Source organism: Acomys minous (assembly GCF_964271855.1).
Source record: "Acomys minous genome assembly, chromosome: 11".
NCBI classification, from domain to species: Eukaryota; Metazoa; Chordata; class Mammalia; order Rodentia; family Muridae; genus Acomys; species Acomys minous.
Window position 1 is genome coordinate 112875752 of NC_140492.1, and position 25957 is coordinate 112901708.

General features: G+C 41.5%; 1 protein-coding gene across 1 annotated transcript in view; it reads right to left on the minus strand.

Annotated features, from left to right (window-relative positions):
* The window catches only part of ITGA1 (integrin subunit alpha 1), a 142555-nt gene that overhangs the window by 85972 nt on the left and 30626 nt on the right, over nt 1-25957 (minus strand). Inside the window, exon 2 of the mRNA XM_084801684.1 lies at nt 4657-4777. Coding sequence (XP_084657810.1) covers nt 4657-4777 — 121 coding nt within the window. The remainder of the gene's footprint in view (nt 1-4656; nt 4778-25957) is intronic.

Sequence of the window (25957 nt, forward strand, 5' to 3'; positions counted from 1 at the left end):
TTGGAAATGAAATTAGCAAAAAAAACAAAAAACAAAACAAAACAACAAAACAAAACAACAACAACAACAAAAAACAACCCCACAATTTTTGCAGTAAGAAAATGTCAGTTTTGTTTTGTTTTTGCTTTTTGAGACAGGGTTTCTCTGTGTAACAGTCCTGGCTGTCCTGGACTCCCTTTTGTAGACCAGGCTGGCCTCAAACCCATAGAGATCTGCCTGCCTCTGCCTCTGCCTCCCGAGGCCTGCGATTAAAGGCGTGCGCCACCACACCCGGCTGAAAAATGTCAATTTCCAAAGGCATCATAAAGAATGCAAAATAAATACTATGATAAACTCTATCAAAGAAGAGCTTTAGGAAATCTTCTTCTTCCCAGATTGAATTCGTTTTATCTAAAAGATACACATATTGGACACAGAACACTGGTCACACAAGCTGTGATGATACCCTTTCCTAGCACAATCTAGAATCCTCCGGAATACATACTGAGCTGCGGATTGGGTTTGGAGGGGATCTATTCGTCTACACCCTGACAGCTACTGGTGGAAAACATTCCCAGCGAGGTCACAGAAGCCTCCAAGAAGGGCAGCCTGGAGAGCCAATAAAAGGTCCAGCTCAGAAGGCCCAAGAGAGAGGAGTGGAAAGCCCCGAACTGTATCTTGCATTTTCCCCGAGTGCCCGAGACCTTGCCTTTCTGATGATGGCTACCACCGCATCTAGACATCTGGAAGGCCTACGCAGGACCGTGCATATTTTAATCGCCTTTCTTCCAAGCAAAGCTAGTAAGCTACCCAGGCTCTTCTGGGCCGTTCTGAACCACATCTAAACCACCTGAATGCTGAAGACCGCGGTGTTAGCCGTGATGAGCAACACTGATCTTAATCAGGGAGGGTGAGAAAAACGTGTGGTTTTGGGGCAGGCATCGTGAAGTAAATTACTCCTGTCCATAAACTTCTCAGTGGTAGAGGGGATATAAAGCTACCTTTGTAGCTTCATGTTGTTTTAATTCTTTCAAGAGAATTTAAATAATGCTTCAAACATGTGTCGTGACTCCAAAAGAAGACCTTCTTTGGGCAAGCTGCATCCAGGAGGTAAGATGAGTCAGAATATATATATATATATATATTTTTTTTTTTACCTAGGTTGGACAAGTTTCTAAAATGTGGGCAGTAAACATGACATATGAAGCTATTCATCCCTGAAGAAATCAAAACAGAGTCCATGTTCCCTAAAGTATGTCAGTTATTCCATAGTGTATTTCCCAGAGTAAGCCTGCATTCTGTCTGATCTTATAAACATTTGCACAATGTCCAAACATGTTTCCACACCACCAGTGCCTGGATCTCTTTAGAGCCACAGTTGGCTACCATGCCACCCTTTACAGCTCGGGACTTCTGGGGTACAAGTCTTCTTATTTTGAATTCATTTATTCATACCCTTTCGGTTGTTTTAGGTTTTTGTTTTCCCACACAATCTTCGTAAATAGGGGATGTTAAGTAGAAACAGGTAGCTGATACCGGTACACATCCTAAATGCGCACAAGCTCTCACATACATATTGATAAGTAAAAATCTGACACTGAGCAAAAAAAAAAAATGGTGATTATCAAATTTTACCTTTAAATATATTTTGAATAAAGGAGAAAGCGCAGGCAGGCCTGAGACCCGTTTCTGGCGCCGCCTTAAGCAGTTCCATGTCTCTAGGAGGACCGCTCTTGAGTTGTTTTCATGTAGCTGTGTTTGGCAGATGCTGACAGCATGTTCACCCAGCTTCAGCCGTCTTGTCAGTACACAGTCCCTGAGTGCGCAGGGTGTGTATGGCTGCAGGCCAGAGGCGGCGCAGGGCGGCAGGTGGGCGCTGAAGCCATCATCGCTCAATAAGTGTCTGTTCTGCTCTGTTTCCTTCTCCACCCCTGTGCGTTCTACTGTAAAGCTTCTGCCTAGCTAGACACCATCTTGACCTCAGCCTGTTTAAAAAGAAATCCATCAACTTCCTAAGGAGAGTGGTTTTGCATTTCTGTATGTAAATATGTCTCTGTCAATGACTCCTTCCCCATTTCCAAGGACCCAATACAGGAATGTTGGAATGTGCCTCATCCCCTTCAATATCTTAATTTCCCCTTTAGAAAGTTCCATCAAAACTTAAGAATTCATCAAAACTTAATAATTTGGATACATATTTGTTTAATTCTGATCACCCCTAGGGTAGCCTGGGGTGTCATTTCTCCTTTGGATTTGTTTTATTTTTTTGTTTGTTTGTTTTTATTTTTTATTTTTCTTTTGAAACCATGTTTCAAGTAGCCCAGGCGGGCCTTGAGCTCCCTAGGTGATGGAGAGCAACCCTGGACTCCTGACCTTTCCCTCTCAGTGTCTCAACTGCTGAGATTCCAGGCTGACTCACCAAGCCCTACAAAGTTTCACCTCAAAAATACTGCATTGGGTTCTTGCTTGCAGGCAGATTTCCTAACGTGTAGGCAATGCAGGCAGATCTCTCCTAATTTCCTAATTGACACTTAATGAAACAACCTACAGTGGCGTCAAGATCTGTTATTTGCCATACATATGGTTTCCCAGCTTGGGGTGACACATCCTCTTATCCACAAAGTCAGATCGCAAACGAGAAACCACTTTCTCCTTCCTGAACTCTCAAGAGGCTCCTAGGGGGTCCGGCAGTGCTTGGTACCACTGTCGCTCCTTAATTGTTTCGTGTGTACTTTCTAGATTATTCGCTTCTGTTTCTTTACTATTCTGTTCACAGAGTTAGACCAATGATGGCTACTATGTAGGACATATTTGTTGCTTAGCTGATCCAAAATTTATGCTATGGCTAAAAGAAAAAGTCTTAGCCTTTAAAAAAACCATCTGTAAAGAGAACTAAGCTACACTTAATAGGCAAAGCAAGATCTGTATGGCATGGTCTCGGCTCTAAGAGAAGGTTGAGCTCCTGTTATTGTCTCACAAACGCCCCTTGGATTAAGTGTGCTTAGAGTCTGCTTCCGTGCGGCTTCACTCAGATGTTCCCTCACCAACATCTGCCTCGCAGCCCTGATTTTCTAGTCATTCTCTGCATCGACTGTTCTGTCTCTTTCTTATGTGGCTCTTTGCCTCTGCGAAGACAGGAGGACGCTGGGGGTGAAGCACGTCATAGCACCAAGGCCTCACTCAGGGCTGACTTAGTTTCTTAATCCTTGACCTCCTGGTTCCATGAAGAAAAGGGGCTGGAAACTCCCTGGGGAAGAGATCTTAAATTGTGAGACAGGGCTTAAGGAGGCCAATGGTTCCAATAAGTTAAGGAAAACACAAGTGAAGGACTTCTGATTCCAGTCCTGCCTAAAATCAGAGAGGCAATTCTATGTGGGAGAGAAAACTTACAGAGATCTCTCTCATATGGAGGATTAAACAAAAATAATACAGTAACATCAAAAAGAAATTTTATAAAACGTTTTTGTCAATATTTGACTGTCCTTTAAGTAGGTGTTTTAAGTCTTCAAAGCCCTATGTTCACCGTGGTTTTCTTTAAATTTATGTATCTATTAGTGATAGGTTAAAAAAAATGACTTTTAGATGTGTTCACTACATAGACAAAATAAGCCTGGCTAATATGTCCACACACATTTCCCTCATGAGTTGAGATGCTTGAACTGCAGGTACAATTTCTACAAGAGTGTAAGTGATATCTGGTGTCTAAAAGAAGGACTTCGCTCAAAAATGGTGTGGGGTGGGGATATGGGGAGCATCAGATAGACAGAGGATGTAAAACTTCACAGCAGCATTGCTAAACTTCTCACAAATGGTAATGCACACATAGAATACAATATTCAAACTTAGAAAATAGGAGAACTCAAGTTACTACTTTAGGTGGTCTTCAGGAGATTATTATCAACTTATAAAGTCTAAAAGATAATGAAAATATACATTTTCTTCTGTGAGTTAATAATTGTGGACTAGCACATCACTGTTATCCTAGAAAATAGAAGTCTCATTTGCTAGGAAAAAGAAAGGAGCCTTTAAAATTAGGGAACAGAAGTCTTAGCTAACTCATACTTAGTTCTATAATATATGATTTTAGAAATCTGCACAGACTACAATTAGGTAGGGCTGGAAAGTAAAAGATTTCCACTATTCACTTTGTGATAGTGTTAAAAAAAATTAATATAGTCTAAATTTTTAACTAAAATGAAATTAACTAAAGGTTCACAGTACTAAAAGTATATATCAGAAATTTAGTATGGTTTATTATCATCACTACACAACACTTAAAATACCAGAAAGGAAAAAAAATCTAAGATCTAAGCCCCCAGCAACTAAAGTAACCTTTTCAAGGCATCTCATCTCTCATTTTGTCTTTCTTAATACATTTGAGTCACGTACTCAAGTAACCCTAGAATAAGAATAACCCAGGAAGACTTGTCAAAGCACCACAGTTAGTACTGGAATAAAAATCTTCCTTGAGGCCATCAGAAATCTGTAACCACTTCCTTTAAAACTCCAAGGAATGCAGCTTTGTTGACTTCACGTCTGCTTCCATCACCGACCCACTAGACGACATTTCTACCATGAATGAGTCACTTGGCTAAGGTTCCATTCATACCACAAGCTCCAAATGTTTTTCCATTCCTGTGTAGAAGAACCGGCCAACAGCAGAGCCCGCTTGCTTACCATTTGCCTTCTTCATTTTCATACTGTTGAACGGTGTATCCAAACATGTCCTCCACTGGGCCGCTGAAGCTCACTGAGTTCTTCACGTCAACATTGAAGGACATGCAGAAGTCTAGAACAACTTTGAGAGGGGAAAGAAACCCAGTTACACAAGGTTACCTGGGAGCACACCGTGCTTTGGATTTTGGAAGACTTTCTCAGGGCTACCAGTGAAAGCTCTGTTCTGATGAAAAAGAGCACTGGACTTCAAGAGAATGATGTCCCCTCATTGAGCATCAACAGGGCGGCTTTTAAAATGCTTGGAAGTTAAGATCCGCACCCTTCCCAGAACTAGAATTTCAGGATTGAGTGGGAGGCACAGAGATTAAAAATGACTGATGAGTTTGCATACACTTTCCCAGACATGGTTCCTACAGCCAACTGTGGCCAGCAGTGATTTAAAAAGCACCCTTTCCCCCACCGCAAGCTCTGAACACGCAGGCAGCGGCACTTAAGCCTCACTGGAAACAGCCATCCTCTTTCTGAGAGGAAATTGCCTCTCCTTTTGGAGGTCTGGAGGGGATTGCTTTCACCCTGGGATGATCGCTTCCTACGCAGGCCTGAGAGAACTTCTGCTTCTCCTGTTGAACCAAACACGGGATGGAAGTTTGTACTAAAACAAAAATGCGTCCTTACAACAGTGTTGACTGACAGCCTCACAAACTTTTCAGATTAAATCAGATAGTATTGCCATTAGTACATGCCTGGCAAGCATTATATGTACAATGGGAGCGTATCTCTTTAGTTTTCTTGTGATTCATGTTTTAAAAGAAAATAAGGCACACACTTGTAATCCCAGCACTGAGGGAGGCAGAGGCAGGAGGATCTCTGTGTGAGTGTGAGTTTGAGGCCAGCCCTGTCTACACAGTGAGCTCCAGGACACACCAAGGCTACACAGAGAAACCCTGTCTCGAAGAGAAAAGAAGTTTTACAAGAAGTGTAGCCATGTACAGAGAGAGGTTCTGAAAAAACAAGCTCAGATGGAAGGAACCAAATTCCCTTTTTGGTCCTGGTTTTAAAAATATTCTTACAAGTTTCCCCATCCTTATCCTGAACGTAACTAACAATTTTCCTCAAAGACCACCCCTGACACACTAACAGCACATGGTAAGGCATAGTCACAGGTGCCTAGACTCAGCTTCTTAAAGTTAGATTCAATCACATAGATTCTGGAAGCTTCTCTGTTCTATTCTTGTGGGTTGAGTAGAGTCTACACACATCTAATCCCCTGACTCCTATTCACTCTAAACTTTTTCAAAACTATACTTTAAATCTAGGTAACTCTAACTCATAACCTTCAAATTACAGTAACAGTGGTACGTATTTATTGATGCATGGGATTCTAACTTAATTTTAGAGAAAATGCTTCCAGAAGAAAACTTTGCTTTTCACGTGTAGATGTGTTTATATAGTCTTTCTTGATCTTTCGATTCCTAAAACCCCTTCTTGGATTTTTAAAGAAATTTCTTTCCAAGATAACTATTAAATACTATTTATGGTACTATTATCTATTGGAGATTTTCCCCCTAGACAAGGAAAGTCTTAAAACTGGGGGCAGCCTTACTCTTCTCTTTATTTTTTACACAAACCTGGCACAGTTCCTCCTACACAGATTGGCAGTAACATGTTTATAGCCTGAAAGATAACGTGTTGAAGAGGAAAGGATGCCAGCTGTGGCTGGAGATGCACTGGCAGCCTTTCCATCCTAGCGAAGGCAGAGGCTTGAAAGTTCTAAGGCGAGGGGGGAGGATGGAACTTGGCAGTGAGAAGAAAAATTCTACCCAGGATTTGGGAGGGTCTCCGCGCGCACAGTAAGACACACAGGACAAATACGGTTGTGAGATCACAAAGCAGACTTCCTGGCTGGCGTGAAGGAGTGGATGGCCAGGACAGGCCCTTTTATGTACATTTCCTTTTTGTTTTCCAGGGGCGATGGAGCACAGCTGGTTACCACCCCTCAGGCCTCTTTTAGATACCAGGAAGGCATTTTAAACAGTGTTCACCCTCTGCTCTAAGCTTCTGGCTCACGTGCTTACCTGCTCTTCCCGGGATTTAATGCTTTGCACAGTTTCAACAGATTATTTCTTTCCCAGGAGAAATACACAAGATATTGCCTCCACAGTGTGGTCTCTCAACCTGGGTACTACAGACAATTTTGTCGTAAGAAGTTTTCCGAAAGGTGTCTGGCAACATCCATGTCTCCAACACACATGGTATTAGTGGCGTTCTGTGAGTTTCAGCAGTCAAAATGGTCTCTAGACACTGCCAAAATCTTGTAGAGTCACAATTACCCATAACGGAAAACAACTGTTCGAGAGCTACAAGGAGCAGAGCACTAGTGCCGGCGACTGCACACCAGCTGTGCCATCAGTGGCCCCTGCCAGCTGTGCCATCAGTGGCCCCTGCCAGCTGTGCCATCAGTGGCCCCTGCTAGCTGTGCCAACATCAGTGGCCCCTGCCAGCTGTGCCATCAGTGGCCCCTGCCAGCTGTGCCATCAGTGGCCCCTGCTAGCTGTGCCAACATCAGTGGCCCCTGCCAGCTGTGCCATCAATGGCCCCTGCCAGCTGTGCCATCATCAGTGGCCCCTGCCAGCTGTGCCATCAGTGGCCCCTGCCAAAACCCAAAGTTCATGAATCAGACCCCCATGGTATCACAGTCCTCTAAAGGCCTAAGAAGTATATCTCTGTGACATGTTGCTTCTTTTTCACTGTGTCTACACAGGCAGCAGAATTGAACTACATTCAAAGGACTTACGAAGTTTGTGTAATGATGACAGTAAACCATACTAAATTTCTGATACACACTTTTAATACTGTGAGCCTTTAGTAACTTAATCTTAGAAAAGAAATTAGATTATATATGATTGGGAAAATGATTTTTGGGCGGGTCAGGGCCAATTTCAGTCATGTAAAGGATTTCTTTTTCAGCACACTATTATTATTATTATTATTATTATTATTATTATTATTATTATTATTATTATTATTTTAATTTTCTTCTAAAGGCCACTTGTAGTACCCCTCCACATGAGGCCAAGGGTGTTTGGTATTCTGGGGTCTGTTTATTCTTCAGGTTACAAAGAATGTCTGAGGATGGGTGCTGTGTTTCTTTTTCTATTTCCTGTCCTAGGAATTGTACAGGCAATTTTCTCAAACTGATTGTAAATCTGTCCCTTTCTCTGAGGGCGTTTTCTGAGGCACCAAGGAACTTGTACCAGAGGAGATGACATGAAAAAAAAAAAGAGAGTTTATAACTGTCCTTTTGATTTAAAGGAGTAGGTAAACAGTGAAAGCAATGTCTTCTAACTTCTAAAACCCAATGTTCATTTTATTATGGTCGATATTCTTGGAACTTTATGCTCTAGAAGCAAGACAAGTTGGCACTGATTCCAAATAAAAGGGGGAAAAAACCCTGAGAAACAAAAATCAGAAAACAAACCAAACAGGCTGAAAGGCTCAAGAATCCAGATGAGGAAATATTGACAGTAACCGAAAACGAAGCACAATCTAAAGAAAATCCCATCTCACGTGTGCTCCTGAGAATCCGCTCTCTAATGGTTATACCCTGTGCCATGCTTTGTTCCTCCAGCTTCATTCTACTGAACTTGCCAAAAGTCCTGTGGCTGCCACTCTCACCAGCATCCTGTGAGTGAGCCTCAGGAGCCAAGAAGCGTCCCCCATGTTTCCACGGGATTCCACAACGCAAAGCATAAGTCGCCATCCAGGTTTTCTCTCTAAAACTAGAAAGAGCTTGGGCGCAGGTAACCGAGGACAGTTTCAGGAGGAAGTGTCTTCTGCTTCCCAAGAGTTAGGTCAGGCAGTTCTGTCTCCTCAGAGGCGGCTGGAGGAGGAGGAAACCTTTCTTTGGTGGCAACTGGCTGAGGAGGATGCTGAGCAGGCTGGTATGGGAACGTAGTCATGGCAACAGAGCTCAGACCAAGCTCCTTGAAGGACTTTATGGAAACACATGTTTACAGAGAAAAGAAATGACCAAGTCAGCTCTTTTTCAAGTATGACCATGTGTTTCGTGTGTAGTAGTTAAAAGCATACGAGGAAGATGAGGTTGTTGATGTTGAGGGTTATCTTTTGTAAATTAAATCACTTTGTGGGTTTTTGTTGGTTTGTTTGGTTTTGTTTGTTTGCCTGTTTGTTTTTCCTCTCCAGCATGAAATAGCTTCCAGATCTGGGTTTATTCACTCTAATTTTTTTTCATAGAAATAACCATTAAGTTGATGGTTTTAATGGCTAGACGGGGTGGTAGTTATGACTTTTTCTATTGGTATATTAGGAAATGGAATCTCAGAAAGACTGAGAGATTTGTCTAAGCCAAGTGTATTAACAGCAAGCAGAGGATGTCAACATACGTCTCCTGAGGCCAAACCATGGACTTTCTCTAACCAGTTATTGAATTGGTCAGATTAATAAGGATGGAAATATGACCCTACGTGCAATACTCAACTGTCCCAGGCAGGTTTTTAATCCTGTAAGCTTTGGAATATTTGAGAGATGAACTGGAAAAAAATCTGAATGAAGGCAGAATCTGGGCATCTTCGGGTAGTGTGGGCCCCATTGGGAGTCACACTCCGTGTTCCTCACGTGCCCTGGCCCATGAAGAGTCACGGCAGTGTGTGTGCTCACTCCTTAAGTAAGAACATCTGGGCATGAACATCTGGCCCCGCAACGCTGCTCCAGCCACACCCAGATGGGAATTCGTAATACCTAGTGTTTCTACCTTGCAAAGTCTGAGCCCAAGGCAAGAGAACAGGAAGCAAATGGTGACAAATACAGTACGTGACAGTGCCATTGCTTCCCTTTAATAACTTCTCATGCATGTTTATCCGACCTAGAAGCAGGGGAACTCATAGTTAACAGTACTTTTAATCTAAAGGTTGAAATGATGACACACAGAATAAAAGTTGTACAGTAAATTGATGATTTCCAGAATTATTTCCTTTCGGTCTTGCCACATATAGCAAACTTTACAATATCAATGCTTTGTCTCTGAAATCTTAATTTACCCTTCATGGATTAAGTAATTGGATATCAATTTTGAGGTACACGATTATCATAAAGAATAGAAATTTGACTTAAACTGTGACAAGATCTGGCCAAAACGAACACAGGGTAACATCTTTGTAGTTGATCTGAAAGTTGGAAAGACTATTTTTATAGATTTTTGGTTATGATAATGGCCGAAACCCCTCTACTAGCAAAGCTATGGGAAATCAGTGATGAAAATATGATCATAATTGAGCCTGGGCCAGAGAGTACAGAAGGGGTAAAAGGCTCTGAATATGACACTGTAACTTCTAACAGAAAATCCATACTTGCCATAAAAAGAAATATGACTAATTCGTGTTTCTTTCAAACAAGCAGAATGTCCCCCCATATAATGATATAAAGGAAGCACACAACACCGTTCAAAGTCCTTTCATCGCAAATGGTTGAATATGTTAGTCAGATCTCCCTCTATCAGCAGGGCCAGAAAGCCCATTTACACAGGCCGGGTACTCATGTGCTTCCCGGCTTCGCCCTGGGAGGCTGCTTTGTGAATTCAGTGTGTGGCAGTAAGTGAGTTGTTTTGTCTTTGTTTCTAAAGTTCATGACCTCTAGTTGTTAACAAATGGCATTTGATCTTCAAAGTGCTGTGTGTGTGTGTGTGTGTGTGTGTGTGTGTGTGTGTGTGTGTGTGTGGTATGTTGGGAGGACGCAAGGAAGCATAATTCTTAACACATAGCAGGTGTTTTCTACATGTTTTTTAAAAGGACAGAATGAATGGGGGGAGGGATTTTGAGCAGGGAGGTCATCTGGACTACAAGGATGTGTTCTCTTTGAGAAGTGTTACCCAGAATACTCAATTCTACCAGGGTGTTCCCAAACATCACTGTTTAAAAATCCCCCTTTAAAGTTTCCCTACGTACGCCGCTCTTCGGTACTGTTTATTTTCCTTTGTAGTATCTACAGACATCTGCTCCTTGCCCCATGTCCTCCCACCACAAGTAATTGCTTGCTTCACCAGCCCCTTTCAGACAGTGTCTACTCTGGTCTTGGAAATTCTTACTCTCAGAGCCTGACCCCTTCCCTGTGTCATCATCATGTGTTTTACAGGATAAAAAGGCTGCAGGACCTTAGGGGTCCTGGATCCCACTGTGGGAACACAACTCATGTGTTTGTGCAAGCAACATGAGCACAGGGCTGTTCTCCAGCTGCCTGGGCATCCTGAGAGCTGAAATCATCATTATTTCCGTAATGGCTCAGCTGAGCACTGCATATGGAAAGGAGCCGCGCTTCAAAACGAACCAGTGTGGCCAAGTATGCAGAAATATAATACATACAGTCTTTGGATCTATAATGACCTGGAAAAGAGTTCTATCTTTGTTAGTGGAATCTTCGCAATGGGGTTTATTAACTTAGCACCCGTCTCTCTGCCCACCCCTTTGTGTGCGTGGTGTATGCATACGCATACATGTATATGGAAATGTGTGTGCCATTGCACACCTGTGTGTACACCACAGTATACAGAGTGTCCTACTTTTTCTCTGCCTGATGTCTTGAAGACAGCTTTGTCACCGGACCTGGAACTCAGTCTTTCGGCGAGGCTGGTGGCCCACAAGTTGCATGATTCTGTCTCTGCCACCAATTGTCTCTTGTGTGCTGAGGTTACAGGCCCTTACAGACATAATTCACTTTTTACCTGGGTGTTGGGATCCTAACTCAGCCATCTCCTGGGCTGATAGCTTCTCCAACTTACCTAGTAGCTTTAATTGGCAATTTAAAATCTCAGACACTAATAGATTCTGCTATTAGTTTTTCTAACTTATTAGTTAGCATTTTTTTTTTGATGTCTGAGGTAGGACTTGAGAGACTACTTCTTTTTTCCCTATTTATTTATCCTTTTTGTTTTTAAGTTTAATAAACCCAATAGCAGTTTTAAACCCACAAAAGCATTTGTGTATGATCTTCTATGCCTTCCTAGCCCATGAAACCACTTGTGTATATCAATTAAAAAAAATAACTTAGAACTGTTAATTTGTTTCTAACTTATCTCACTGAGAAGGAATCCTATGTGAACCAGTAAAATCCATTTCAAAGAACCTCTTAGTAAGAGGGCTACAGTGTTTTGTTCAAGCCCTTCCTTGTACTGTGTCTGCCAGTTGACAGAATGCACGTGATATGTAAGTAAGATTTGACTCGAAATCTGGGGTGGGAGGCAGGAATTATTCTGTCCCCTCTTGTGTAAATAGCATAAGAAAGTTCAGGAGTAGCTTTCTCTTTCGCTGATTTTAAGATTGGAGCTAAAACTAAGGAAAAACATACTTGGTCATAACAGAAATCGAAATATAAAAGAATGGGAACCAACAGTGAGAGACGTTTAAAATACATAGTATCTTAAAGCATTTACTTAGGTTGTTAAAATTTGAGAATTAAATCTAGTGGTTTTTTTCCCCCAATGTGGTCCTTCCTGCTGCTATATCTTTATCACTTTTAAAATATAACAGTTTGTTCCTTAGAAAAATTCCAACATGTGGAAACTCTACTAGCTTGTCATTGTTTAGATTAGAAAATAATTACAGGCATCCTGAGCTACAGCATTTTTCCAAATCAGGAATAAGCCTAGACTTTAAAAAAAAAACTGCTTTATTTAGAAAGGAGCTTGGTGGCACACACCTGTAGTCTCAGTACTCGGGTGACGACCATGGGGAGCACAAGTTCAAGGCCAGCCTGATCTAGACAGTGAGGTTCAGGCCTGCTGGAGCTACAAAGGAAGACGGCATCTTAAATAAATAAACCAGCAGACCAAAAAAAAAAAAAAGTTTTAAGTTGTGCAGAGTTTTGAGGAAACAATCAAGACATAAAATGAAGTTTACTTGCATTTTATTATGCGTTGGGCCCCAAAGGGATATTAAAGTCTGTCCACCAAGGTAAGTTTGCCTACCTGGCTTCTTATTTGTTGTTGTTGTTGTTGTTGTTGATTTGCCATATTACTTAGAAGCAGGAGTCTGAGAATACAGGTTTATAATGCCATTTTGATAAAATACAGTTACCTACTTTAACACAAAGGGGGCACTCATTAAACCCCCATAAGGACTTTCATAAAACTGAAAATTGAAACGTTGAGGAAATTCTGATAGCACATTCGCACTCAAGCCAACCAGTGCAGGGAAATACTGCTCATGCCAGGGTTTGCTAGCAGTCCTAAGCAGGAGATTCCTACGCTGCATGCAGCAGCTGCCATCAGGAATCTGCCTGTGCCGCCACCCAGCAGGCTGTTTTATGTGCTGGGTGTCCAGCGTTGCTTTTAATAATCCATTGACAGTTAAACTGATGCGGCTGCATTTTTCTTTCCTTCCTGCTACTTGTAGCACACTTCCACGGCGTCATTGACTGCCAAACCCTCTGTTCATTCGAATGCTGCCTGATACCTCTGTTCAACTCCAAACAAACCCAGACTACGGAAAGGGAACAATGCAGGCTGGCTGAGTATGGGCTGTTGTCCACCTGAGAACGTTTAGGAAACAAATCAGAAACTGTGTCAAAGGCCACTGGGGTTTGTGGGAAATGAAGACTCTCAGGAGGCTGGAATTCTGGACTCTTCCAGAAGGCAGGGGTCAGCAGAGGAATGCCTGCTTTCTTTTCAGAGGAAAGAGATAACTTTTTGATTCTTGCTTTTTTTTTTTTTTTTAGATAGCTCTAAATGTTGTTTTCTCAGCTACTGCTGTTGCTAAGGCTACCAAGATCTCTCAGCACTTAAGCGTTTGATGAACAGGAAAACTCCGTGGACCCGAACTCTATTGCTATCTGGTGGCATCCAGCATCATGTGCATTCTTTCCATCAGCTTACTAGAGTGTCTTGAACTGCGAGTGAATGCAAGAACTACGCCTGGCCGTGCGTCCCTTAAACAGGAGCATTCTGCTGGATCTTCACAGCCCCTACTAAGAACTTGCTCTTTGTAAGAAGCTTAACTCAAAGTGGGGCTCACCTCTGAGCTGAGGGAAGAGGATGTGAACAGTACCAAAAAGAAGATAAAAATGTGACTTTAAATTTGTATTTCAGAGCTGAGGACATACTTCAGTGGTTACAGCCTTTGCCTAGCATTTGTGAAGTCTTGGGTTCAAACCCCAGTACCACACACACAGACACACAAAATTTTAGAGGGATATCTTTGTTCCCACTCTTGATGTGCCTTCCCGGATGGAGAGTGTTTTATTAGCTGCACATCGGTTTATTTCTACGCCCAGTCTCCTCCGTGCAGTCTAGTCTTGTCACACACTCTTTCGTTTTCGGAAGAGAGCCTGGCTGCAGAAGAGAGCCTGGCCGCAGGCAGAACACATTTGGCTACACTCCTCTCAGGCAGTCAGCTTCACAGCCGGCACGGCAAGGTGAGGCAGCCCGGCCTTTTTAGTTCAGTAGAAATTTGCCTTCCTGGTTAAGACCCATTTCGGTCCATTTCCCAGTTGGTTTTGACCATTCATTCAGGAGGAAGAGATACCCTTGTAGTCAGTCTTGTCAAAAGTCCTGGTGGTGCTTTATTGAAAGGAATCATGAGGCAACGGTCATGCTCTGCAAAGTCAACATCAATCTGCTGCTCTTTGCATGAGGACACAAAACTAAAATAAGCTGAGTGGCTGGCTTCCATTATTTTACGCATGGCCCAGTCTCTATACTCTCAATATGTTTAGCTATGTTGAGTGCCGGACAAAGACCAACAAAAGCAAAAGCATAAGGAAACACGGTCAGGAAAGGGGTGTCATGTGGCTACTTCAGGGGCAAAGACAGAGACCTGCAGCTTGGTAGGAATCTGGCTGAGATTGGGGACTATAAAACCGGTCACCTCATATATTCCTTTGTTCATCACTCAGGGCTCATCTATGAGGCAAACAATGCAAGATTTGAGGAGTGAAACCGATCCTATCACTAGCTTACTTTCACTGTTCTTCTAAAGAAATACAACTTCCTCAAATGACATTGGCTACTAGGATTTCCCATCAGAACCTGTTCGTAGTCTGTTTTCTTATTTCATACCTTAGTTTTGTGGTATTTAGTGTAGATGGAATGCTGTATTTGTTTGTTTGTTTGTTTGTTTTTTCACATATGGAGCTGTGCGCTGCATTCAGAAAGAAGTTTGGATTTCTAAGTTCTTACTCTGGGAGAAGTTTAAAAACTATCAGGAAACAAGTCAGCACTTATTGATAGATGTTCCCTGACCCACTCTGGACAGCTCTATTTTATGAATGCTAAACACTCAGGAGCCATGCAAAAGAAATACAGCATCACTCGACTCAGGACTTATCACCATGCTAGAAGTGGCTTGAACATTTATTCCCCCTCCTTCCCCCCCAAAAATGGATACCAAGGAGTTTCTATAATTATGAGCACAATTCACCAGGTTACAAGATTAACGTAGAAAATGCAAATGATGTGTTCCCACAAAGCTCTTACACATTTATTCCAGAAGTTTCACTTTAAATATCAAATAACTAGCTTCTGTGCACAATTCCATTGTTCTACTGTAATGTACTTAATTTATGCTAAATTCTAGGCAAACAGAGTTCTAAGATCCATTTTTTCCCTTTTTGTCAGTGATAAAATACTCCTCCTGCAGCAGCAAAGCGCATGGCTAGGTGCACCTGTAGATACGTGTTGCTCAACTGTATATGACCCAATAAAAAGTGGAGATTTGTGAGACATTCTAGAAGCTCCTTGCAGACTTGATTCCACTGAGAGGCTTGCCTCATTTGTCCTCCAACTTTTTTTAATCCATCCACCCTCCTCCTTTCTCAAGTGTGAGCTTCTTTGTAATAATCAGAGTTCTGTTTGGACTCTACTGTATCCCATCAAAATAACGTAGACGCCCTAATTTCCAATGGGACTGCATTGGTAAACAAAGCTCTTGCAGAGATAGCTAAGGCAGAGGGAAGTTTTAAAAGGATGAATCTCTCTATTCCAGTGGGAATGGTGTCCCTAGAAGGGGAGGAGACGACACTAGCCTGAGCTCTTGGTCATTCGTTCTCTCTCTCTTCTCTCCCTCTCCGCAAAGTACATAAAGGAAGATATGATGACAAAAGACATCTACAATCTATAAAGAGAAACCTCCAAAGCAACCAGCTGAAGGGCTGTTTGACATTGGACTGATGTGCAGCTTTCGGAATATTGAAAAACACACTTCTGCAGTGTAAGCTATCTGGTCTGGATAGTCCACTATGGCAGCCTGGGAAAAATGACCATCAGCAGCAGGAACCGCCATTTAAGGCTAGTGGTGAGCTGCAGCGGAAGTGACGCACTGCATTCTGGGACAGAACGTAGCGGGGAATGACAATGAATCACCATCACTTTAATGTGCACTTCTTTGATGTTGCGTTTTCTTCTTCATTATGCTGTATTATTTAAAAGTTATTAAAATTACAGTTTTGTTAGTTTCAGGGAAATTTAATAGACATATTGCTGCACAGTAACTGTTCAATAAAACCTGTTGAATGATTAAAATAGGACAAGAATAACATTTTTAAAATGTTGTTATGCTCTCTCAATTCACTATCTCAGGTAAGTGTGCAATTTTATACATTATATGGCCATAATTTTTCACCCTTCCTTCCTTCCTTCCTTCCTTCCTTCCTTCTTTCCTTCCTTCCTATCTGTCTGCCTGTCTGTCTGTCTGTCTGTCTTCTTTTTTGTATTCATTGGTACAACTCAACTAAACTAAGTTAAAATACCCTTTTTCAGGTAGGCAAATCAGAGATTTAAGTTATATTTTTATTTTGATACACATTTTTCCTTTTTGGACAACTTATTTTACCCCTAAATAGACTTGCATCAAGATAGTCTGCTCTAAATTATAACTTTATGATAACACCAAAGGGCAAAAATTCTCAGTCTCTACAAATTGGCCCAGGAAAGGTGATATTAGTTGGTATCAAATAAACTTTCAGAAAACTCTCTAGGAAAATCAGGGCAGTAAAATCAGATGGGGTAATTTAGGAGACGTGTAAAGCATCCAGGATCCAAACATTTGCTAGAAATGTTTTCCAGGAAAAGATATTGCCATATGTTTTATGGAACCCATAACCACCAAGTGGTATTATAAGGAGCCTTTTCTAAACCTGTGAAGTGATGGAGAGTGTGTCTTGAAAAATATATAAATAAGCGAGTGCCATTAGACTTGGCGTTTATAAGGCAATAGTGAGGATCTTGAGGGCTCTCCATAGCAGTTCCTCTAGTAAAAGCCATGGACCGTCTCTTCAAAGATACCCTTGGCTGTCTTTTGATTATATATGTACATATATGTATGTGTGTGTCTGTATGTATAACCATTGCTTATCCAGATAAGTAAGCAATACAATTATCAAAAATAGAACTGGAACTAAATTAGACTCCTGAGAAATAATGTCAAAAACAAGAATACACGGGCCAAGCTGTTCGCGTGGGAATGAAGGCTCTTCTCAGGCTGCAGTGGGGCTGAGCGCAGGGCTAGGGACAGTAGTCATCCTTTAACAGAGAGGGAGCCTGAGGGATGGCTTCTCCCAAGGCTAGGAATCCAGATACCATTATCCCTGTGCCACGGCTAAGGGGACGATGGGGAAGAACAGAGAAAATAGGCTAAGGAAAATAGACAGTTACAACTTGTCTCAACCAAATCTAAACAAAAACAAGCAATAAGCAAAAACAAAAATACTATTTTCCTCCCTGAGAACCACTTTAAAAAAAAAAACTAAAAGGGAGAGGAGAAAGAGAGGGGGAGGGATTTGCAAATAAACATTTGTGACTATAATAAAAATGTTACCCTCATTCATCCAGCATTGAAAAAAATTCCACCGTAGACAGAGAAGTGAAAGAGATACAAAGAATTAAAAGGTTGGCACAAACACCAGTCACCGACAGAGAATTTATAGTCACTTCAGGATATAAGGCAAGGCTGAAAACAAAGGAATAAAATGAACAAGTCACACATGATTACTGCCGGTGCAAAGGGATGTTTATGAGTCTCACCATTTCTGACTTTTTCCTTTGATTCCAATCATTAAAAAGTTCTGTGCCACCTAATGCAGAATTAGGAATAGATAAGATCTTGAAACTTGGACTTGTGCTCTGTGCTCTGGGGGGGTGGGGGGAGGGGAAGGAAAGGTGACCTATTGGTCATCAACCAGACATGGAGTTAAAATTTCCCAGAGGGCTTTACGTCTAAGGCTACAAATTCAGAATATTATGTCTTTGTTAAAAATCCCACCGAAGAGTGAAATCAAGGCAGAATGAAAATGAGAGAAGTGCACTGGCTCTTTAGGTTAGATTAACTTGGAATTCTTCCATTGCGCACATAAGAATAATTTATTTAAATCAATGCGAATGAGCAAGAGCTGATGTTATCAAAGAATACTGTTGGCTTGGTATGACGGTTTTCCTATTAAGACGCAGCTATGAGTCACCCATTAATCTATCCACACCAACTAACAGTCCTGTTGGTGTTTAGAAAGAAAAGAACCAGAGTGAGTGATTTGGCTTCCTATTGGGTATCTCACAGACAGAACCCTGGGCCACGTTTCCCTCATATCTGGAGTGTCCCCACTGTGCCCTACTATGATCAAAGATCAGCAACGCAGCTTGGGCAGACACTTCGTAAATTCTCAGCTCTCTACCACTTCAGTGGTATAAAAAGGGCTTTGTGAAAACTGAAAACGTTGAACTCGCTTAACTTGTCACCATTTAGCAACAAGTGAGGGCTTTCGGGATGGATTCCTATTAACTTAAGAAAAAAATATGTTATTTTTAAAAAGCACCTATCAGAGTAAATCAAGGGAAAAAGAAAAGGTCATTCTCCTTGGCGAAATAATTCAGACATTCTCAAAACCAAAATACACTGACACTTATGAAAGCTTCTAAAGTTTATCTTTGAAATCCTTTACTAGGGAGTCACAGTTTGACCATGTGGTGAGGCAAATCCTGTCATCTATTTCTTAACAGCAATTTCAAAGGAAAAAAAGAAAAGGTTCCACACTAGCTCTAGGGTCCAGGAGGTGGGGCTTCCACGATTACAGTCTTCCGAGTAAGCCATTGGATGTGCTCTTGCATTTCTGTTTGCATACTGAACTGATTTTTCAGGGTCTCCTCATCCTACCAGGGATTTTACATCTTAATAACTCAATACTTAATATACTGAATCATAATCCTTAGAAAGAAAAGGCTGGTTCACTTACATATGTACTTAATTATATTCAATGAGGCCCTACAGGATTGGATATAAACTGCATGTCGCATTAAAATATGAACACGCTGAGGAAAGGGTTGGGTACAATATTCTGTTTATGACCTGAATCTCTAGTCAATTGAAAACAAGACCAAAATCGGGGCTTATGATGGTAAAAATGCTCAAATCCTAATATTACTGATTTAAGGACAAATGCAGAAATCATGCAGCACTGATGATGGTAATAGTGTAAACAGAAATCTTATATATCCCCTTGAGATGTTTACATAGAGCCACCTGCTGATGGAAACAGATGCAGAGACCCACAGCCAAACCTTAGGTGGGGCTCGGGGAATCCTGAAGAAGTCGGGGAGGGGTGAGATTGTAGGAGCCATAGGGGTCAAGGGCACCACAAGAAAACCTACAGAACCAACCAGCTTGGTCTGAGAGGGGCTCACAGATACTGAACCAAGGACCAGGGAGCCTGCCTGGGACTGACCTAGGCCCTCTGCAAGGATGTTAGCATTGTGCAGCTTGGTCTTCCTGTGGGACTCCTAGGAGTGGGAGCAGGCGCTGTCTCTGCTGCCTGCGGCTGAGACCCTTTCCTACTGGGTTGCCTCCTCCAGTCCCAACACAAGGGGAGGTGCCTAGCCTTACTGCTACCTGATTGGTTGCTATCCATGGGAGGCATCTCCTGTTCTGAACGGAAATGGAGGCAGAAAGGTGGATGGGCTGGGAGGAGGGGCAGAGAGAAGGCGGGGGTGGGGGGTGGGGGGGGTGGGCGCGACTGGGAGGAGAGAAGGGAACGGAAACGCTGCAGTAGAGATATGAGAAAGGAAGGATGGAAGGAAGAAAAGAAGGAAGGAAATATACATAGTTATTTAAAAAGAAAAAAAGCCAGCTGTATTTAGCAGTATTAAAAACCACATTCTTTACTATATATGTGACTATGAGAGTATTTTCATTCTTTTCTTAGAAAAAGAACCAACAGAAATATTCATTGATAATCTTATTTTTAAATTTTCATAATCATAATTAGTGAAAACATTTTTCACAAACTAATCAGATTTCTGCTCTTTTTCAACAAAGGCCTAAGGAGACTTTGACTTGAAGATGTTACTTTCTTCTAAAATTGTTCTCTCATTATATGTCATAATTTAAAAAAAAAGATATAACTCATACACAGTTCAGTGGGTTGGATTCTGTTATCTCTCAAATAACATCGAACCCTTCAGCCCTGGTGTCTGTAAATTTGGCTCTTATTTGGAAACAGGCCCTTCGAGCGTGTGATTAAGTTAGCCTTTGGTCTCTCAGGAAAGCCCCACATTCGGTGAGTGGCCTTTGCGTGGGAGAAAGAAGAGGAAGGCTTGAGGCGTCTGGACACTGGAACACAGTGGAGAAAGTCGTGGAAGATGGGGCTGGAGATCAGTCTGTAGCTTTCCACAGGCCGTAGAGCATCAGGACCCCTAGAGCTCGGCACGAAATACAGAAGGCGGCGGCTTATCTTTAGAATTTTCAAAGTAAGGAGCTCCTGCCACAGCTTCATTTCAGACCTCTGGTTCCCAGCCCTGCGACAGAATAAATATCTGGGTTTTTGTTGTTGTTGTTGTTGTGTTGTTGTTGTTTTGAGGGGGTTAAGGCACTGTGTTTTTGGTGCTCTGCTACAGTGACCCTCGGCTATGGACACAACCTTGCCCTGAGACCTACCAGAAGAGCACTTGAAAGCCTCTTGGGTTCATTTCTTTTTAGAGTTGTGATTGAACAACCAAGAGGCAAACAATGTAATTTGAAAATAGACAAAGGATTTTAAGAGGCACTTCTAGGAGTAAGTTAACTCGAGGAGCCAGAAGCACTGGAAATGAATGCCTTCCATTTTTAACCACCAAAGCACAACAGAGCCACTTTACCCCTTGTCAGATGGACACAAAAAAAGTAAGAAGAAACGTATCAGAAAATGCAATGTGTTTTGAAAATATGAGAGTCAGATGGAGAGGGAGGAGGCCTCACCTCTCAGAGGTCCAGAGGGGGAAAATAGAGTGGAAAAGGGAGGGAGGGCGGGAACAGGGAGAGGGAGGGGATTATAATCTGGATTTAGTGTGAATAAATTACAATAGTAATAATTTTTTTTTTCCGAGACAGAGTTTCTCTGTGTAGCCTTGGCTGTCCTGGATTTGTTTTGTAGACCAGGCTGGCCTCGAACTCACAGTGATCCACCTGCCTCTGCCTCCCAAGTGCTGGGATTAAAGGTGTGTGTGACCATCGCCTGGCCATGGAAGCCAGACTGGCCATTCCTTAAAAAGTTAAGCATAGAAATAACACAGGACCAAACTGTTCTGGTTCTAGGTATAGTATTCCAAAGAACTGAAGATATGCTCACGGAAGCCTGGTTCATGATTGCTCATAACAGTACTTTTCACAATAGCTAAGAACTGGAGGAAACACAAACGCCAATCAGCTGATGATTGGATAATAAAATGTGATCTCTCTGTCTTAGATACCAGAATATATGAAATAATGAAGTCTCGGTATATACTACAAAATGGCCAAATCTTGAAAATACTACAATAATGCACTAGACGCAAAAGTCAACATAATACATGCAACTCTACTGATACAAGATATCCAGAGTTGCTGTGTCCATAGGAACAGAAAGCAGATGTGTGGGTACCATGTGATGAGGAGAAAGGGGATGGAGGTGATGCTTATGGGGTATGAGGGTTCCCTTAGGGGTAATGAAGTGTTTGGTGGCAGGGCACAACACTTCACAATACTACTGGGTTGTCATTGCTAAACCAATATATTTTATGAATATTATACTATAGAAAAGATATGATCAGTTAGCAAGATGGGTTGTCTTTAAAATTAAACTTGGTTTGAGGTAATATAAACCCACATGTAGCTGTGACAAATGGTGCCTGGGCCTCTCTTTATGTCCTCCATGTTCTCTTTTTCTGGGGCCGCCTACACTTTTCACCCCTAAAAATGAGAGGGTAGAATCCTTTCTCTAGTCTGGTTAATATAAGACTTTGTAATCGGGTATTGTGGAACTTAAAACTTCCTGCCAGTCACAATGGAAAAAAAGCACAGAGCGTCTGACTTAGTTACCCATCAGCCACTAAGAAGGAGCCACCTTCTTAGTTATTTTATCATTAATGGGAGACAATGGGAGGAAACATAAAGATGGAAGCCAAAATTTGAATGATTTGTGTACATATTTAAATGCATTATCCACATTTAATTTATTTGTTGTGTGTTAAATAACCACTTGGCTTAATGAATATCATGTACATGTTTACTCACTATTTCTTTTTAACCCATGAAACTAAGCATAGTTATGGCTTGAAGCCATTAGTTCACAGACCATTAAGTATGAGAACAGAAAACACATAGCACTCTTAAGTCAGTGTGCATTTTGTTCAAGCTAAAGTTATACACACAGCTGACAACCAACCTTCTCTGGAAAGAAAATGCTAATGATACTTTTTGTGTTCATGAAATAAGTCAGAAAGTATGGTAATATGTGTAATTCCCCTTTTTGTGTTAAGTACCACACACACACAAAACAGCCTTGTCTACTTTGTGGGTAGGCAAGAAAAAATTAAAAGGCAATTGTAAAGCTGCTTTTCCATTTTCTTTTTGTGTTTTCTCAGAGTTCTCAATGACCTCTCCTCTTTTTTTTTTTTTTTTCAATTTCACCATTATTTCTGTCTCTACTGGGCTAGCTGAAATCCCAACCACAGGATAAATACTGACCAAGTAAAGAAACAATTACTGTTTGTGGGATTTGTCTTTAGCAAGATCATGGGGTCAAAACTCAAACTACCAGACATCTCATGGGTCAGTAGCCTCCAACTGGCTGGCTACACCATCAACAGACTGGTGTGTTAGAAAGCAGCATTATCCACTGTAATTGTGTACTTTGAAATGACTGTGATTTCAGTGTCTGTACTCAAGTCGTGGCACAATTGTAAGATGACTTTTATGGGACATTGGAAGGTACTTGTCTTCTCAAGTATCAGTGATACTTTGAATTAGTCCCGAACACAATTATCTTCTTTAATACTGGTTCTACATCTTCAATATCTCTGTGGTTTCAGCAATACGTTTCCTTTTTAATCACCCTTTTGTAGAATGTCTAAATACTCCATCCAGAGCTGATGTCCCATCTTGAACATTCTCTATCTACCTCTGAAACTTCTCTAAGATTTGGAAGGACTTCAGTATAGTCAGGCCTCATTGAGAGATGTCACTTACCGCTGAACTTGGTGAACCTGGTTCTCTGGACTCTTTCTATAAGGACACGTTAACCAAACTTGAGTGTGTCCAAGAAGGAGCTCTGAGAAGTAGGTTAGAGAAGTCCTTATTAAGCTACCTAATTAGTCAGTCCTTCAAATAGTGGCCAACACAAATGGTCTGTGTCATTGTGCTAATAATGTGTGTAACAAAGCATGGTGAGTTGATTGACCATCCAAGAACAAAACAATGTTTCCTTGCCCTTAGTCTTTGTCTACTCTCCTAGACCATGCAAGATGCTTGGGGGGCAGTGATGAGCCATCTTCACAATGCATGCTGGGATGTAAGTACAGCTTATACAAGACAGAAAGATTGGCAATGCTAGGTCTTCTACTGTTATTTCAGCCCTGTGCTCCTGTGAGAAGCTGTCAGGACACTCCACCTCTGCCTGTTCTAGGAAGTTACTGAGGCTGCAGTGCTTCAGGTTTGAGGTGATGTGGCTCCGCCTGTCCCCAGGCTGAAGAGAGGTCCTATATCAATGTGAGAGACAGAAGGGGAAGCTAGCTGGAGGAGATCTCGGTTTTATTTTTGTAATCCCTGTTTTCTAGTACCTTCAGTAAAAGAGATGCTCAAACTCTTCATTTGAACAGAGAATGACTAATTATAGCCAGAAATTTGCCAGTGACATACCTTAGAAAACACTTATCCACTGAGTCTTGACTTCTAAGCCTGTTAAGTAGAAACATTAATAATGATTCCTGTTCTGTTGGCAGGGGCCTTGAGTGAGGTGCTGCATGTGAACAGTACTCGAGGACTTTGACGCACAAAGATGCTTTGTCTAACATATAGAGGATGAGAAGAACTGTCTCCACATGGCAACTACTCAAGTAGGCCCGGCACCAGCCCTACTGATGACATTCTTCTAGTCTACAAAGCTCATGTACCTTAAGTTACAACCTCACAGGCATTCCTGTGTGACAAACTCATCCCTAACAGCAACCTTACCCTTTCTAGAAAGTCACATGTGAAAATAATAGAGTTTATGATGAAAGTATATCCAATACATCCAACTCAACTATACAACTTTTTAGTTGAGGTACAAATAAAGTCAATAACAGTCCAAATAAGAAGACTAGTCTTATTTTAAAGGGATATTAGGTATTGATCAAATAAACTCTATAGTAAACATAGAACTTCAAAGGAGAGGAATAAGAATGTATCGAGGCTGTAGAGTTATGGGGACAGTGGAAAAATGAACTCAGTGTGGAGCCAACCATGTAATGATATCTTCCAATAAATCATAGACATGATAAAATCAGCCAAGCATAACACAAGGAAAATGGACATTGTGTACAACAACACATTAGTCTGTGTTTGTGCCCATCCATGTCCTTGGCACTCAAGTGCTGGTACTTGATGGCATCAACATTGAGATATTGGGGGACACTGCATCATTGTGACATATGTATTAGAGTGACATCATTTCTCCACTTACCAATCATGGGTGATCTAATTCACACACACACACACACACACACACACACACACACACACACACACACACACGAACTAGAAAGGAAGAGATTCCATTGTAGCTGGGACTGTTTTAGTGTAGAATGGTGCACATGCCATCTGTCTGAAATCATAACATTTTGATGAATATAAATCTGTGGGATCAGAGCAGCATTCCAAAAGTTTACTCCATTGGACATACTATGAAAAACATGGATCCAGGCTGAAATCCTTAGGCAGCCTAGAAATGCAAACTACAGGCAGTCACAGTTTCTTTTCATGCTATTGAATATTACTCGTTTACTGACTCCAGGCCTGAATATTTGCTATTGTATATAAACTTGTCACTATCCATTAATGAGCCAGAATGTGTTAAATGTATAGGTCAGGGCAAGTGTTGAAAGTATACATAGTTTTTTCCATTTAGTGGGAATGGAAAAAGACACAGTATGTAACACAGTAGTATATCAATGAGAAGGAATGAACAACGCATGTCAATTTACTGACATAAATGCTAATTAGACAGTTAGACCAGAGTTTATCTGCTCACTGATGTGTAGAGAGTTTTAAACACAACAAACACAATTACAATGGGAAAAGAAGAATGCATCAGACATTCTACCATCAGATGGTCTCAACAAAACCAAGTAAGTCAAAACCAAGATGATCCTATTTCATTTTACTCTTAACTGGTCTTTCAGTGCTCAGCAACCATCCCATAACAGTATGTATTCCCTCGAATTTCCCAGTATTCCTTGCAGTTAGATGGCGGCTGAGTGGGCTGCTTTGCCTCAGTGGATGGTGATCAGAGCTTATTAGATGATTAGAATGCATCATCTCCTCCTTGGGCTAAAGCCCTCGGGAGAAGTCTTTCCACCTCCCTCTTCCCTTTGCCTGTGACCTTGGGTTGTGTGTTTGCAATGGCACAGCAAACAGAGTGACGTCATTGAACCCACACTGGAATGAGACAAATGAGTAAAAAAAAACCCACTGTTGGGTTAAGCCACATTTTGGGGTCTTTCGAGGTAACCTTTGAGCTTGTTGTTAACCTTGGGACATGTGTGTGACATTTAGGTACTCTCAAAATAGAAAAATATAAAAAATTTTCAACATTAAAATCTTAAAATGTTAAGAGATTGGAAACCCTTCTAGTGTCCGGGTTAGTACTGGATGCTTTGTGCAGGTGGTAAAGATGGAGTTGGCCTATTCGGCTGCTACAACCAAAGAGGGCGGGGTGAGCGCCAGCCTCTTGTTCTCACAGTTCTCTCGGGATCTAGGTGTTTTGTTGTTTTCTATTGCTCCCTGCAGAAAATAATCAAATGAAAACATTCTTAAAGGGC